The sequence below is a fragment of the Hyalella azteca genome, unplaced genomic scaffold, assembly GCF_000764305.2.
Source record: "Hyalella azteca isolate HAZT.00-mixed unplaced genomic scaffold, Hazt_2.0.2 contig5402, whole genome shotgun sequence".
NCBI lineage: Eukaryota > Metazoa > Arthropoda > Malacostraca > Amphipoda > Hyalellidae > Hyalella > Hyalella azteca.
In genome coordinates, this window is record NW_025935594.1 from 171,784 (window position 1) to 188,898 (window position 17,115).

Consider the following 17,115-nt stretch of genomic DNA (forward strand, 5'->3'; position numbering starts at 1 on the left):
TACATCGCGCCGCTAATTGAGCATTTCTCTGTCTACTAATTGAAAACAGGGAAAGAATAATAATTGAAGCAGATAAACTCTAAATTTAATTTCAAAGCTCCAATAAATAATTAATTGGGCAGACAAAAAATACTCAAATTTATAATCACGTTTCAAATTAAATCCCACGCTTCCTAGCCGCATATTGACCAGCTTTACGAAATTTATTTGGTTTTATAACGTTTCACTGAATTTCTTCCTGCAAGAAACGGTGGTCAGTGAATACTTAATCATTGATATTGTACAGATAAATGTTTTGAATTCTATAGTTTGAATTTAACACTAACTAGATTAAGGCTCTTTAAATCGATGCAGCACGCAACGTCCTCTTACCCCAATTCTATAAATTTTCAAGTCAAATTTTTAGACTCGTTTTAATTGCTGAGGACCACCACAGTCTTCTTCTGGGTGTCCATTAAATCTTAATGACTTTATGGACATGTTAACTCACTATATAATTTCGTGATGTTAAAAGCACGGACGCGCTATAGTTTGCTCGCTCCAGTCACTCGGCTGCACAAACCACACGGATTTTATGGCGCCCCGAATGGCTTTTCCAATCACAGCATCACCACATCGGCTCTCTTCTTCGATCATGGATTTGGTTCTTCGTAGCAATAGCATTAGATGAAACAGAATTGCTTGTGATCACTTTTCAGGCAACGTTATAGAAATTTCTCGTAAGGAGATTGTCGAATTCCATCGAATGGGTCTTCTGATTCTAACGATCTTTCTGTGTTTGATAACCGCAGCAGTCCTTTAAAAAACTGGTTGGGTGTGGAGAGCCAACTCGTAAAATCAAAAGAATTATGTTCCGAGCTTCTTAGTTCTGCTCGCACACATCGCTGCATGGGCTGGCTGCGTCATGTGAAGCATTTCATATTTATTTAGAGCGTCGCTCTAATAATTCAAGTATTTATTTGATAATTGGAATTTGATTATTTGAGGAAACCGTATGATTTTATTTTAGAAATGGGCTGCCAATATATATTTCAGAAAATTTAAATGGAGGCTATTGACAAAGAAATCGATTAGCACATTTCGGAATAATCTCTAAAATACTTTATTGTTAAAGATTGGTAATCAACAGTGGTTTTACGAAAACATTTAATTAGTTGCTGAGTAGTAACTAATATAACATGAAATACTGACATAATATGAGGTTACGTATATGTATATATTATGATTAAAATTTACGAATTTACATTAAAGCAAAATGAACCAATGAACATAAAATAAATATTAAAGCACTGTATAGTATCGAATCTATGTAACATTTTTATATGAGATTATAATGTTATGTGTTAGTTGACAAGTAGATCATATATATTGAAGTTAATCACTCAAACATTAATTAAGTCTTCAAATTACACACAAGAAAAAATAATTTTTTATATGACACTCATCATTCTCAAACCACAGATTAGTTGCGGCCAAGTTTCGAGACTCGCATGCATCTCGTTGACTAGTAATAGACTTCTGTTATAAGCACGCCAGGCTAATTGTACGAGGGACAAACGGGCGCTGAGCAAGCAACTGCAAGCAAACAGTCAGGCCCGACATGCAGCGCGGTCTCCGGTAGCTGTTAGGTTCAGTAGGAACGTATGTGTCTTTTGAGGAATTATTCGAGAGGTCCTCGATCTCAATTATTTGAGAGGTCCTTGCTCTCAATTATTCGAGAGGTCCTCGCTCTCAATTATTCGAGAGGTCCTCGATCTCAATTATTTGAGAGGTCCTCGCTCTCAATTATTCGAGAGGTCCTTGCTCTGGCACGTCATGTGTCACTCGGCAGAGACAGCGGCCGTTTCTTGAGGTCGAGATGAGGCTATATGTTGTGGGAGAGCTTCCAACATATATATACATATAGGCTACCTCAACGAGATAGTGAGAAAGGCAGGGAACAGATTACCAAATTAACAGTCATCAAAAGTTTTATTCTTCAAAGGGTACAAAGGATGAAATGCACGTGAATTGTTTACAAAATAAAATTCAAATGAAAAGCCAAAAAATCTGAATAATCCAATAAATGTGACTAGTAACGAAATTTATGACAGGAAAATAGAAAACTTTTAATCCATATGAATAATTTTATTTAGTTAAAAGTGGGTGCCGGAATCCTAAACTCCAAGGAGAACGAATAAACTCTTGTCGATTTAAATAGTGCAAACCCCGCCAAAATTCCGTTCACTGAAGGACCAACGTCGCGTAAGGTGAATGACGTCGGGTTCGATTTGACGTACCTGTAGCATGCAATTGCATCACCTTCAAAGCTAAAGCATGGAAGCCTGTTAAATTAGTTAGATTAGTTCGTCAATTAAAATTAGTTCGTCAGTTTCAGACTATTAGACCTATTCAGATGTATATCAATTAACAATCTAAATACAATTTTTATTTATCTGTAGCAATTTTGATTTTCCATTATATTATTTTTTCACTTTCATAAATAAGAATTCGGTTATATAGATATTTACCAGTGATGCTTTCAAGACCCCATTAAATGTTTAATCATTCATTTCGAATTGGGACTCTTAATAACATATTCAATAACAATATAACAAATTACATATATAACATACTCATAATAACTATATTCAACAACAATAATAACATATGCAAAGACTAAAAACGCTCGGTTTCTTGTATAAGACTCATTTTGTTAGTTGGTGTTTTGTGAGAGGCTTCGGACAGAGAAGGATATTGTACATCTGAGTTGCTGAATAATAAAGCCCTGGTAAGTGCATAATGAATACACCATTCACATGCATGCACTATTCACAATGAATTCATAAGTATTCTGCACTTTTATAAAGGGCATGGGAATGTAACTATAAATAAATGGAGCTGCTTGAGATAGGCCTCATTTCTTATTATTGTAGTCATGTATTATCGAAAAGAGGCTCACATTTTATTAAAATCAATCAAGTTTACCTAGTTACAAAGTAATTCGCTTGTGTTCCCTAAAATGATGTCTCTGATGTCTGCCTATAGTAAGTAACCTCACCCGGCGCATATATAAGAACCAGGCTCGTCGCAGAGACTCGAATATCGGAGAACTAATTAATTGTAATCAAAGTCGAGTAACGAGTGCTAATTGATTCTCTGATATAAACGCGAACGACATTCACGAGGGCCTCGCCTGCTTGTAACATCGACGCAACATTCCAACATCTTCATCAGAGGGATGCTCTGCACAGCAAATCGCAGATGCGCTATTCGTTCTGCGCTCGTAATTGCGGCGCGAACAACAACAAAAAACCGCACACACAGACAGATAAATTCTTGCCGGAGATTTGGTATCGGCTATAGAGGATAATTAAATACGAATGAGTACATGATATGGCTTTTGTAGTGGAGCTGAGAGGCCTGCAATTTGAATAAGTTTTTGTATGCGTACATCGCTTCGGATTTATAACGATCAAGCTGGTCAGCTTTGATAATTGAAGACGAGAAGTTCGATGCATATACTGCGCCCTCAATGAGACTGGTCAGCTCTAACATACTATTAATGTAATAAGTAACTTTATGAACTGTTTACGTTCAATTGATGATCAGACCAAGCACTTCCAATCCAATTATTTCGAGCGCGTTCATTCAGGAGAGAATAAAAGTTAGACGGTGTGCTCGTACAGCTCAGCATTAAAATTTCTCGGAATATGAATTTTTCGGGCGGACCTCTCGATCGCAAATAAATTGCAAAAATATTGTACGAATTATATTTCTTACAAGGTTGAATAACAGCTTGAAAACACTGAAAATTCTGTGTTTTCAAGCTACTATTCAACCTTTCTGATAGGCTGGCAAAAACTACGAACGTAAGATTTTTTATGGTGCAGACGAGCGTCTAATTCTTAGATCTTTATCGAACCTCAACATCCAGCGAATTCTATTCGAATGCAGTCAGAGATAAACTAAATCAAAGGGAAAAAATTATCAACGTCTGCTTTATTAATTCAGTACTAATCAATTTAATATTTAATTGATGAAGTAAAAGTTATTTAAGGGTTTAAGAAAATATAATCAGACTCGTGCATGATGAGTAAAGTTGTTTCTATATATAAGTACGTGCCATATGCACCGTGCTTGACTAACGATGCAACATTCTTCATCGGAACGCGCAAAAGTATACATTATATTCGAACTCACACAAAATTCACACATTTAAAGTTACTAAATATTATGATTTTTACTCATATCGCACAATATCTTCAACCGCATCTTCATAAATGCGATGCTTCGAGAACTGAGAAAGAGAGAACACCTTCCGGCGACATTAAAAGAATAGCGACGGCAAATGGATGCAACATCGTTCAAGTTGACCGATTAATGATGTGTTGATCATAATGAACACGGCGGTAATTATATGCTGCTATATGATTTTATAGCTTCGCTCAACCACCTCAAGTCATCTTATTGTTTGCCAGCAACGCAAATGCACCACAGCACATATCGCCCGCTGATCACCAGGCTCCAAATCTTAGTGTGCGATTAGAATTGATATTATAGCTCAAACAGGAGCGAGTGTCGGAATTTATAATGACTATAGTCCTTAGGAAGTTCCAACATATGCTGCTTGATAGTTATTAGAAAGCAGTGAACCCGTCCGTTGTTGGCTGAGTGAGCGTTTGGAAGGAAAGCAGTGCGGATAATCCATAGCTATAATAGAGTATGGGTACCCAACGCAGCTAACGTGAATGTACTGTAACTATAAAAGCCACATTAGCTCAAAACATTCAATCACAATTAAAGCATCGCACTTGCTCAAAGATTTTGAGACTTCAGTTAGGGTGTACGGAAGCGGTGTATAGGATAAATGAATAAAGATTTATGCTTCTATGCGATACGATTATTAGAATCAAAGCAATATTGACACGATCATTTACAACATATATTATCACCATCAGTTGAATAGATTTCTCTCGATTCATGCGAGATCTACCTATTGACATACGTTCCTGTCAGAATCTGTTCAAGAATTACGGCTGAATTTTTATTTGTATTTCTTTGGATTAACACAGCCCAAATGACTTGATTGCATCAAACCCCCAAATATAAGATCAGCAACTTCAAAGATCAAATAAAGTCTTGAAATCTTTCTCGGGATGGGCACAGGCTATCTAGGCTGGTCCACGAAACTCGAAACTCCATTCAATCGGCATCTCCGTCCATCTGTTCAAACTCAAAACCTGGTTTAATCATGTTCGATTTACAATAATACGTAGAGTTTGTTTGGGTAAACCCGAGCTAAATATTAGGCTTTTATATTCTAGGGGCAGGTTTAGAATGTGATTGCTGCATTAACATTCCGAAAATTCATTGCCTACGAAGCCAGAAACGAAGACCCTCCTTTATTTGCTAGTCTTGAATTCAAATTACGATTTGGCGGAAGACGGATCTCTTAGTTTGTGTGTCCAAATATGGATCCATGCATGAAGTCAAATATTGCTACAAGTTAGAATCGAGGACAAGAATTTCCCTGGTATAAAATTTTTACTAGCTATAAAATAGAGTTTTCTGATGAACTCAAGCTCTCTGATCAGACATTTAAAAAAATATTTTTTTTTTGCTTTTCCTGAACATGTGAGAAAATCCCCGGGCTAGAAAGCGCGTTTTCGATCTAACTACATTGCACACACAACACGTTCTCCGTTACCTACTTGCCCTTACTTTTCAATGCTAAGGCAATTTATATAAAGTCAATAAGGTGGATGAACGACTTTCGAAATCAAGAAATAATCAAGATTATCCTATTGAGAGTTCCGTGATTATTTTCTATATTATATCCATGCTATCACGTACGATACCCATTAGTGCAGCCGTTATTGTGAAATGCATAATATTCACCTCAACATTGCACGTCCTACATGCTTCAGAGCATAACTGACCTCGTCATTGTAACTTATGTTCATCACGTTGTTATCATCGAACGAGAAATAATATCGTGAGCCGATGGCACTCGCTGCTGATATAGCACTCCTTCGACGAATGCCGGAGCTGAACAATCGCAGTAAGTCTTCTCGAGATAACCTTTTAAAGTGACCTCTCCGCGAGACGTCCATGGACACAGGTCTTCCCACCAAATCTTAATTCTTTTTTCTTGCGTTATGATCGCTATAAATCTAGAGAATTAGACATGTGCGATTAAAACAATGGAGTCTTCTTTAGGAACGACAAACGCCCCTGTCGATAAAGACGAAAATCTTCGATGTTCTCCCAGACTTTCGACGTTTGGGACACGTGAGGGTTAAGTCCATGAGCCCACTCTATAATGAGATGCCTGATTGAGAAATGCTTTGATTTTCTAGAAGATTAGCGATTGCGAACAAATTCATGCGGAGCTTTTGCGGTATCGTGGAAGGAATACTTGTTAGTGAACCACACCTTCTAGTTGTGAACTTAATTTCAAAATATTGATAAACTCATTATAATAGAAACTGGCCACAATTCAGATTAAAAGTGGAAGGATAATAGAAAGCGTCGTCAATATAATGTATTAAAATTCAGCCAAAAATTGAATTTAGGAGGCCAACAGTTTAATTCTTCGACGATTCTTTCATAATTTGTAATCCTGCTCCACACTTGAGTGCAGCACGTAAAAACTAATCTATAGTTGAAAGACCATAATCCGTTCTATTCTTAAGTATAAGTAGTAAGCGATTACAGCAGAAGACGACAGTACAGTTCATGTATATAGTTTAACTAAATAAAAAGTTCTAGTACATATTATGTTCAACCATGGTCCAGTTCCCTTTGAGATGTGCAAAAAATATATAGACAGCAATGGTCACGATTTTCATGACAATTTATCGAAAATGTACATGTGTGGCGAGCGTTCAATGCTAAAAATTTTGCTATTTCATCATTCATTCATTGACGTGCCGAAATCCGGGTCTTCCCACAATCTCGGTAATGCCGAGCTTGGACGGTTGCCTTGTCCCTAGACGCGCAAAAGTTACCCTAAGTCGTAATTGGGTTGGCGGTCGCGTCGCTAAGAGTTAGCGCTTCAAGCACGACCTAACACCGACGATCGCAAAAGAAAGTCTATGTACTTGTTAGCTCCCGTTCATGCGCTCTTAATGTGTTTGAGAATGAATCAATTTCCGAAAATATCGACGGCTCTAATTCGAAGCCTCTTCCACTTTAATCGCGATGCTTATTTTATACCGTCGGTAAACAATTAGCGAAATTCGACGGATGACACGCGGTGGTCAGAATATTAACGGCAGTAAGTTTAATGACGTTGCGCACTTACTAAGCTGAGAAAACGAACGATTGAGAATTTCCGTAAATCAGATAAGTTTTATCACCACAAGAAGTCAAGAACGAAGTTTCTGGGGACAGGTCTTACTAAAACTTTTCATAGACGACTGCAGCACATATAACTAACTATTCAACGCGCTCCAGTTGGAGTTGAAAGACCAATTCTTGGGATTAAAATTTGAATAACATATCAAAATTGGAAACAACGGACAACGTGCAATTACGAACCTTCTCGAATATTTATCCAGCCACTCGCCCGACTGGTGTTGGGGCTCGGATAATCACCCGCAGGTCGTAGAGTAGCAAAGCACTAGAGCAGGTGAACAATGAAACACTGCTTTTATATATTTATATTAGCTCTATTTTTCTGAGCATATAACATAAAACCAACAAATAACAAGATTAATGGATATATGAATAAGTGAGAAGTAGTCTAACGGACACACAGCCAATGAATCTCATCCAGTGGACACTAATTGACCAACCTAAAAAAATATCAACAAGACCGAGGATTACACTAGACGCCTAGGAGCCCAGCCAGCAAGTAGAGAAGCTAATGCTGAAAATAATTAAAAAGAATGTACACAAGCATTGCATCGATTGTGAACGAAGTTAAACATTAAACTTACAGAAAAAATAAATTGCCTAATTTGCGCATTACTTGTTTTTCTAACGCGCTCGGCACATCAGCTAGGTATCGCACCCAACGTGCCTCGTGACCGTCCTCAGGCGTTGATTTTGACCACTAATCATGCAGCAAATTATGAAGTATCATTACAATATGAATGCTTTCCTAACTCATTGTCTATGGATACATAAACCATCGTCAATGCTATTCTTACAAAAAGGTCTGGGATCGAGCGTTCCCGTTAGTACACCAAGGGTTAACATTGAAGCAATGCTTCAAAAGGGTGATTACTATGAGCCCATTCCTCATTAATAACATACACCACAAAATTCAAAGCTCTATAATTTCACATAAAAACACAATGAACTTGGCGCACTTAGCGCATCAGTAGTAATCTAGCAGCTAAGACAAGCTATTATGTTCAACACTAAATGATGGAGGCGAGCGCACACGAAGAAGGTATGGTTACTCGGAGCAATAACCACGCGCCTTAATTACACATGCAGCTAAAATATAGACAAATCAGGATAAAGTTGGAGATACGTGGTTTAGCTCATTTTGTAATGAATGAAACAAACTTTATTAAGAACGACTCCACCAATCAATTCCGTACTGTCCGAAATTACACAAAAAGAGTTCTCACGAGACACGAAATGATCTCTATCAAGGAATTTGGTGAAAAACCATGGCAAGTTGAGCCAGTTTTGGAGCTTACAAGTTCAAAAGGGCCGACAGGAGCAATGCACGACCGCAATACTACCATTGCTTTAATGGATCATGACAAGCATGGAAAGTTTAACTCTTTATCTTACAGGGCAAAGTTTAACACTTTCTCACCAAGGCTGGCGATAAGGACGACTGTAGCTTGATTATATTACATAGAGATATATTTTTACATACAGAAGAAGGGTCATGACAATGAGGTGACTTGGCAGTTTTTAGTAACAATATAAACTCAAGTTGTGATCTGTGAAGACGGTAAAATTGCGACAATTTTAGTACACAATCAGTCATAAATTATTGAGATGAATTAATATATGTTGCACTACGAAGTGATTAATTAATTACCCTAGAGACTACAACCTCTTTCCAAAAGCCAAAGTCAGAAATTTACAACTTCTTCAATTGTCCTCAGAAGTTATTCATCAAAAATTAAATAGATTAATAGTACACCAAGGCCAAGCTACTTTGCACTGAATTGTGCGAGCTGCAGAATAGGACAAAGAAAATTTTCGGCCATACCACAAAAAGATGCTCAGGGAACGAAGTTCAGCATTGCGTCCTTCCTCAAGATGGATTCCAATGCCGGTGCCACATTACACCAGCCATTTCAATGCCGGTGTCACATTACACCAGCCATTCCAATGCCGGTGCCACATTACACCAGCCATTTCAATGCCGGTGCCACATTAGACCAGGAATTTAAGGCATTAACCAGCCGGTGCCACGACTTTCAGACTCTGATATAACAGAGAAAGACGACTGCGACGAAGTTGAAAGCCACTCGCTCTTCTTTTCCATGATCTCCTCGAGTATTTGGTTATCAGCACGCTGAGCAGGACTCTGCTGCAACAGCCACGAGTCCGCATCGCCAACCTCTGCTGACTTACCAGCTTCAGCGCTCAGTCTGTCAATTTTCTCTTTGAGGTTCTCAATGCTGGCCAAGGATGCCAAGGATAACTGGGATTTTATCCTGTCAGCCAAGAACATGTTACTGTTTTCATTCTCAGCCGCAAGTTTCTCTAAGACTGATCGCTTAGGAGACGTTAGACCCGCTTTTTTCAACAACCAGTCATTCTTGACGTTACTGGAATCTTTTTCCACGTCATCGCTTTCCGGTAACTTTTTCCCAGAATTGCAAGCGTTCTTCTGCTCTTTATCTTCACTGCTACTCAGTCTCCACTGAGCCGACGGCGCTTGGTACAAGATGGCCGCACGAAATGCCAGGCTTTTCATTTCACCGCTCTCAGCATTTGCGCGCATTTTTTTGTTAATATCTTCAGCGGAGGCTTCAAAGTTTTCAATTCCACATGAAGTCGAATTTAAATCAATATTCGCAAGACTTGCTGCGATGCCATTCGTACCTTTAATCAAGAGCCAAGATCCGTTACTGGAGCGCTGGATGGCGTCCATGTGCGCAATAACAGGCTGGATAGCGGAGTTCGGAGAAGAGTGTAGTCGCTTACGAGCTAAGTTAGACGGCATCAGGAAAGTTTTGCTATTCCCGAGCTGTGTTTGAGCGTACGTGGTCTGTTCAGCCGGTGGCCCCTTGTTCAGGTTACGCAAGAGGAAATCTTGGTCAGAGAGCTGCAGCTGCTGTAGAGGTTTCTGCTGTAGTCGCCACTTGTTTGTTTGGTCAGTCTTCTCGAGAGCGTTCTTCTTGCACTGACCGTTCATGAAGCACTCGGAGAACGACGAGCAGGTCTCGTTGCCCTGGCAAGCTTCTTCCACGCACACTCCGTCACATTCCTGCAATTCGTGCACTTGTTTGTAAAATTGAAGCTCATCAGCTCTTCACACACATAGAATTTTAGCAATTATTATTAATATGGAAATTTCAGATTTTAAAAATGAAATGCACTGTAAGGAAGAAGAAAAATCGATTGAAGCTCACACACATTAGATGTTCCAAGCTCCTTCAACTATTAGTCGTTTCAATCCAAGCAGAAATTTATTACATTATTTGAACTAAATTAGAGATAAATACTAGGAACTTTCTTTGAACTGAATTAGAGATGACTACTAGGAAATTTTCTGCGTTTGGGAATAATGAATGCACATGAGATTTGTTTTCATAATGGCCATTAGATACCATAGTGCAGAAGTGCTTGGTTTTCCAGCATTATTTTCGAATGTTTCTAGAACAATAGTCTGCTCGTTTGCTCATATGAGCGACGATACCTAACAACCCGAACAAGATTGAATGTGCACACGGAGAATCTACATTTAATTCAAATTTCATATACGTTCGCATAACACAAGTGATTGCCTGTATTTAAATTATGTACTAGATAGCGTAAGTGTTTGTTTCCCAATAAGCAAGGCAGAAACTAAGCGATCCGACGGCTGGACGGATTATGATGACTACGTTCAACAGACATAACGAACTAACAATAAAAAGCAATACAAACCAAATTCGACTGCATCACTTTTTAATAAGGCCAAAAAGACGTTATTGTTTCCTTTGTGCGTTGTCCTTTTAGTACGCAGACAAATATTTTTTTAGCTCAAAAGATTAAAAGCTATTTAAAATGAATAAAAAAGACACGAGACAAAGAAGCCACGCGAGTAATGAGGATAGTCGCATCTACCTCACCTTGGCTGGAGGTTGGGGCCGCCTCACGGGCGTGTCGAGCTGCATGCGGTGCAGCCACCTGACCAGGTCTTCCTTCGTGTCACCGGGCATCTGTCGTGACAGACGCACGTTAAGCGAAAAAATCTCGGCAGGATAATCAGATCTTTGCGACGCACAATTACACAAGATGTCGTCAATTGAAGAAGTACTAGAGCAACGTCGTAAGTACACCGTTTCGTCGAAAGACAATTTAAAAACAAAAACTATATTTGTTGGAGATCATAACATTTAGCATTTTGTTGACTTGAGACAAGCTACATAATAATTAGGTACTGATTTTTTTACAAGTAATATATATACACCCAGAGCGCGTCAATTTGAAGGTACTTAATAATAACTTTCGTACACTTCACTATCAAGACGAAAGTTGGATTGATTTTAAAGTGCGAGAAAAACAATGGCCGTCATAGAGCTCATTCCAAATAAATAAATTGGAAAGAAAGGTGTTCATTGGGCATGACAAAATTGCGTTTCTAAGCATGACGACAATAAAAAGATAACTTACTTTATCAGGATCTTCGGACGCTAAAGCCTCGATCTTCTTAGCAGAATGTCGCGCCCTGGCGGCCAGTAAATAGGGCCGTCGCACGTCAATGGTGGCCACCGCACAGTCAGGTCTCACGCTCTTATGGAGCACGTGATGGTCGGCGTCACCGTACTCTTCGAGGCAGTGGGGCAGCAGCTCGCTGTGTGGCAGTAGTTCACAGTGAGGTAAAATCTCGCAGTGTGGCACGAGCTCGCCGTTGCTGCTGGTCGGAGGCAGAGTTACGTTCCCCAGGTTCTGAATGGCACTGGTGAGCGCGGGGTCCTCGAGACTCGTGACTGATATGAAGGGTACACGCAGCAACTTCTGGGCCTGTTGCAGCAGCCTGCCAGTGCGAGATAAGCTTTGATAACCAATCTGTGATTGCCACTCGTAGGGCGAGTTACGACACAGAAAATCAACAACAGTTTAGATAAGCGATATTTGAGATTGATTATTAGAGGGAAGAAAACAGTGTTAGTGCCTACATTTCATAAAAACGTTACAAAAAGTCGTAATAGCTCCATCAAGTTGTTCACTCATTTGAGAAATAAATAGACATTAGTGGCAGAGATAAAGTTACTTGTGGCACTGATAAAAGCGAGATAGAGGTTGATACTACAGGCTACACGTCAGCTGACAGGCTATCACATGTACTCAAGCCTAAAACAAACAAGGACAAGCCTCTTGAACCATCAACAAGATTGATCCTGTAAATGAACTGACGATTTCAGTATACATTTAAAAAAAGGAAGATTGGAGATATTGAAACCTATAAAAATCAAAGAGTACTTTAAACTTAGGAAGTTCCAAAAAACTTCGATGTTCAATAGATGTAATAAACTGATCCTCGCCTACTAGAATCTATATGGCTGTAAATCCACATTAATATCGGATCAAGATAAATATTTAAAAAGCGCAATTCGATAGAGTTAAGTTGCTATAGCACACAGAACTCTTTAATAGAAAGAAGAAACTTTCGATGACACATTGACACTTTCATCTTTCATGGTAGAGTTTTTTACTATCTCTGCATGAAGGCTAACACGTTACTGCATAACCATACTTACCCATTAACATTGCGATGAGTAGAACCGTTATTCACAGCAGATGGAGGTTCGTTCAGCCCATCCAAGTCTCGCTTGACAACGTCACCGGTTTTTTCGAAGGAATTACATATACTAATGTGTGCGCGATCACCTGTCATGTTCACGCATACACCATCGGATCCGCTCGCACCGTGTGGCAGAGAGATCTCACCTCCGGTTTCTTTGCCACAGGATTTTGTGCTCAGACAACAAAGTTCGTTTCTTTTAGAACAAGCTCCGTTATCCGGACCTGACGTGGAGTTCAAAACCTCGTTACCACTGGCGCATCGGTGCAAGATTGACCGCGTGACCGCAAGGGCGCCTTGATGCTGGAGCAGTTGAGCCTGTGTCACGTTCAGACGACAGCTTTGATGTGTGCTCACCAACTGCAAAATGAACACAAGTGGCAATCAGGAGAACAAACAGCCAAATGAAGCAGTACTTCCTAGTAAATTTTCCTGCAACAAAAACTTTGGTTATTAGGAAACATCGCTAAAGGTGAAGCCATTCCATGCTAATTATTTGTACTCCAATTGCTGCTACAGCAGTATTACCTTGCAATATTCCAGAATACCACTAAAAATGACGTGAAATGGTAGTGAGTGCGAGCGGGGGCATTAATCTCTTGGACTGGTTCCACTGAACACAGACGTAATGAAATACAAGTAGCAAACAAACGAACTAGTGCCTATAAAGAAGCCGGAATATGTTAGTGTTCATTAGCTGCCTTCTACTCAACGACTTACGCTTCAGTCTAAATGATGTTTCAAAACTTTGGCTATCCTCTCGCGACTGCCCAAGAGGGGCTGGCTTGAGGCCTGCATATAATAGAACGGATGAGACGTGCTCGAGAGCCAGCAGGCGCCTCTTCAGCAGCAATGAGCACCAAACTAAGTGAACTTAGAGTAAAATATATTTTAGAGCCATTCTCAAAATTTCCAGGAGGAATAGCATGATGCAGATTTAGGTAATTATATTGAGCAATTGGCAATTGCCAAGCAAAAATTCTTCCCTTGGGATATCATTATCATTGCGATTTTTTTTCTCTCAGGAAAGACCATTAAACATACCTATATGTTCTTAGTCATTAGGAGCAATGAACATTATCCAGGTGGATAGTTCCGTCACTTTCATAGACCAATTCTGCAGTATTATGGTTGCTTAAACTCAGAAGATATGAATGTGTCATATGACTTGTCAAAAGATGGAAGTTAACCATTCAAACATTTTTGTTGGGGTGCTTCAAGAAACACTGCTGAGTTTGTTTTAGGTTCAGGTGCTGTTAAATTTAGACTATAAGTTATTTTGTGAGTTTAAATGCAAATCACAAGATACAGACCTCAACTTGTCTGATGAGTTGCTTTTCCCTGGCTCTCAGAGCTGCCATGTGGAACTCAACAGCCGAGCTTATCTCTTGCTTCACCTGAGTACATGAAAAATTTTCAACACTAGAAAACAATGCAGCCCCAATTCACATAAATGAATTTCAAGTACATACCTAATTATCATTGAGTTAAAATGCTCATTCAATGATCAGTTGACCAGTTCAAAAATTTAAAACAGTACAGTAATAGTACCTTTCAGAACACCAATTTCATGAACCAAGCAAATTTAAATCGTACAATTGTACAAGATAGAAGACAGAGTTTGTCCTATTTCAACTTCTCTGATTTACTAACGGCAGTTCATTGCAAACGTAATGTGTCATGTGCATGCAAATAACCATGCTTGAACTAACCGAGTCAGCATGCTGGTGTAGTTCTCTCTTGTGCTGGTCCAGAGCTGCAAGCCCCTCCTCCACAGATGCCAGCTGACCACTGACGTCTCGCAGCAGTTCAGGCATGTTGCTGCTCTTCCTCATTCCACTCTGAACCACAAGCAGAAAAAATTAATAAGCACAAATAAAATTTATAAATAAAAATATGACTTGTAATATTTGTATTTTATCTAGCAGATATTGCATTAAATTGACAGTTTTGCTCTTTATTGCTGTTCTCTTTAGCTGATTTTTTGTGAAAGAAATAATTAAATTCAGTTCAAATGGCTCGAGAAACTTCTTGAGAGATGCTTTAAACTTGAGCATCTCTAATTTAACTGCTGATTAACCATCATCACCATAACCACACTAATTGGCTAAACAACTGTCCATGTTACTTTTCATTGACATAATAACATAATTCTTTCATTTTTTCCTTTGATCCTTTACCCTTCTCAAAAATTAAGATTGCATTCAGAAGGATTCCTGTAGGTCACTGCAAAAATTCCTGCGCAATAATATTTGTTATGAGCTAATTTAATTGAGCCTCTTTAATTGAATGGTAAATTGATGGTAAATACTTTTTATTCCATTTTATTAAGCTGCAATATTCACATATGGTGGCACAATCAAATTGACAACAATGCACAATAAACAATTGACCAAACAATGAATAATATATAGATGAATATAATATATATATAATAAGTATGAGTTAGTTAGTTAGTTAGTTTAGTGGCCAAATGTTTACTAGCGCTTCAGCTATTTAGCTATCTCGCACCAAAAGTCAAGATGAACATCACCATAGAGGTGGAAGGTCTCAATTATTCATCACCCACAAGGGGCGGAAGGTCTCAGATGTCCAGCCCGCTGAAGCTGGCTCAAAAGAAGCAGCATTAGCATCTCAAAGAGACGAAGTGACAAGGAGGGACAGGTGAAAAGCAACAGAAACAAAGACACTCTAACAAGTGGTGGCTTACACGGGACGTTGGCCGCCCGCACGAGAGAGACAGAGAAGGGAAATGTATGTACTTAACCCCACAACTGAGACCTACAGTCAGTCAGACACCGCGAGCTCAACGGTGGGGCGCTTAGGAACAATCCCCCTTAGGAACGCAAAATCCCATAGTACTTCTGACGAGCACAGACACCCGTCAATAGTCCCCCCTGAGGGGTAATAAGTATAATATAATATAATAATATATAAGAAATAAAATTATATCAGTAATTATAAGTGACTATCAAGATTCAAATTCATGGAAATGAAGAAAAATTAGCATATTGTGCATACAAAAATAACATATTTTGACCCGATCCGAGTAAATGAGTACTTAATGGTTGCGTTGCAAAAAAGAATACATCAGTCTTGTATAGCGGGATTTTCTCTTTTAGATGATTCTATTCACAAGCAGATTCGGGCTGAATATTTTTTAGTAACTGGCTTTGAATTTTGGTAAATTTTACCATTTGTGCTGACACTGCCAAATTTCAAGAGATCCTGCAAGGCAGCTATAGGGTCTGAAAAGCTGAAAATCCTGCTGTATTGTGTCCAGCACAAGCATAAAGCTTGTACAAAAGTTCAAGTACATATCTTGATTTGCAAGGAAATTGTTGCAGTCTAGATATTATTCAAAATTTGTTGTGTTGAGTCACAACAAATTTTGAGGTACATTTTGAGTGACTTGTTTGGCTGAATTTTGCATCAGTGATGTTAAAAGTAATTTTGTCAGAATCTTCACAAAAACCTGTACAGGATCTCATTGTACTAGCAATTTTTATAAATTAGTTTCAATTTTATTAGACCATAAAGATGGCATTTTGTTCAACGTTGCGTGCACATGGACTGACTACCCTTCAGACAAGGGGGTCTAGATCAGCAACTTTTGCAGCTAGAGGCCTAATATTTTGGAACACTTAGCTTAGCACTTCACTAGTGCTACAGTTGAAATTTGAAGAAAATTGGAGACCATGATGGTGGAAAGGGTTAGACCACTTGGCATGGAATGACCCCACTGGTAAGATCACCAAATGCAGGTTTTTCTTGACATGGTTCATGTATATTCTCAGACCCAGGCCTGAAGATTGCCACAGCAGCAAATCCCTGACTCAAGACCTTGGTTATTAATTTTGGTCTATGCTTATGTTCATTTTCCCCATCACTATTCTGGCCCAGTGTTTATTCTGTTCTGTTCAATCCAGTTTGTGCTACTGGCTATTTTGCAAGCATGCTAGGTTCATGGCCTCAATGATAGCCCAGGCTGTCTTATTACTAACCAACTAATTATTAGGTACCTTTAATTTTCATGTACCATTGAGTTTCATATAATATATTTTTGCTTGGTTCTTTCTCTGTTAGTTCTCCTATTTGTGCTTGATTCTTTTTATTGCATGCACTGGTACTATACCAGCCAGACCATTGACCTTTAGTGGAGTTGATCCCAACAGAATAAACACCAGGGTGCAGAGTTT

General features: G+C 38.9%; 1 protein-coding gene across 2 annotated transcripts; it reads right to left on the minus strand.

Moving 5' to 3' along the window:
* Positions 1-7,631: 7,631 nt before the first annotated feature.
* Positions 7,632-14,780, minus strand: LOC108675379. Of its 2 annotated transcripts, XM_018163384.2 has the most exons (7): positions 14,629-14,780; positions 14,230-14,313; positions 12,873-13,276; positions 11,785-12,148; positions 11,241-11,330; positions 9,309-10,393; positions 7,632-9,246 (listed from the first exon to the last, which is right to left on the minus strand). In XM_018163384.2, the coding sequence occupies exons 1-6, from the start codon at positions 14,749-14,751 to the stop codon at positions 9,347-9,349; spliced, it is 2,112 nt and encodes a 703-aa protein (XP_018018873.1). In that variant the 5' UTR covers positions 14,752-14,780; the 3' UTR covers positions 7,632-9,246; positions 9,309-9,346. The 2 variants fall into 2 exon arrangements, with proteins under 2 accessions (XP_018018873.1, XP_018018871.1); XM_018163382.2 differs by having other exon boundaries at positions 7,632-10,393.
* Between the last annotated feature and the right edge of the window lie 2,335 nt (positions 14,781-17,115).

Bases quoted from the DNA above. Each gene is read 5' to 3' on its own strand.
- LOC108675379 (XM_018163384.2), bottom strand. From the start codon at position 14,751: ATGAGGAAGAGCAGCAACATGCCTGAACTGCTGCGAGACGTCAGTGGT. The intron at 12,149-12,872 runs GTAAGTATGGTT...TCGCACTGGCAG, and splicing joins ACTCATCGCAATGTTAATGG to GCTGCTGCAACAGGCCCAGA. The intron at 10,394-11,240 runs GTGAGGTAGATG...CACGAATTGCAG, and splicing joins GGCCCCAACCTCCAGCCAAG to GAATGTGACGGAGTGTGCGT.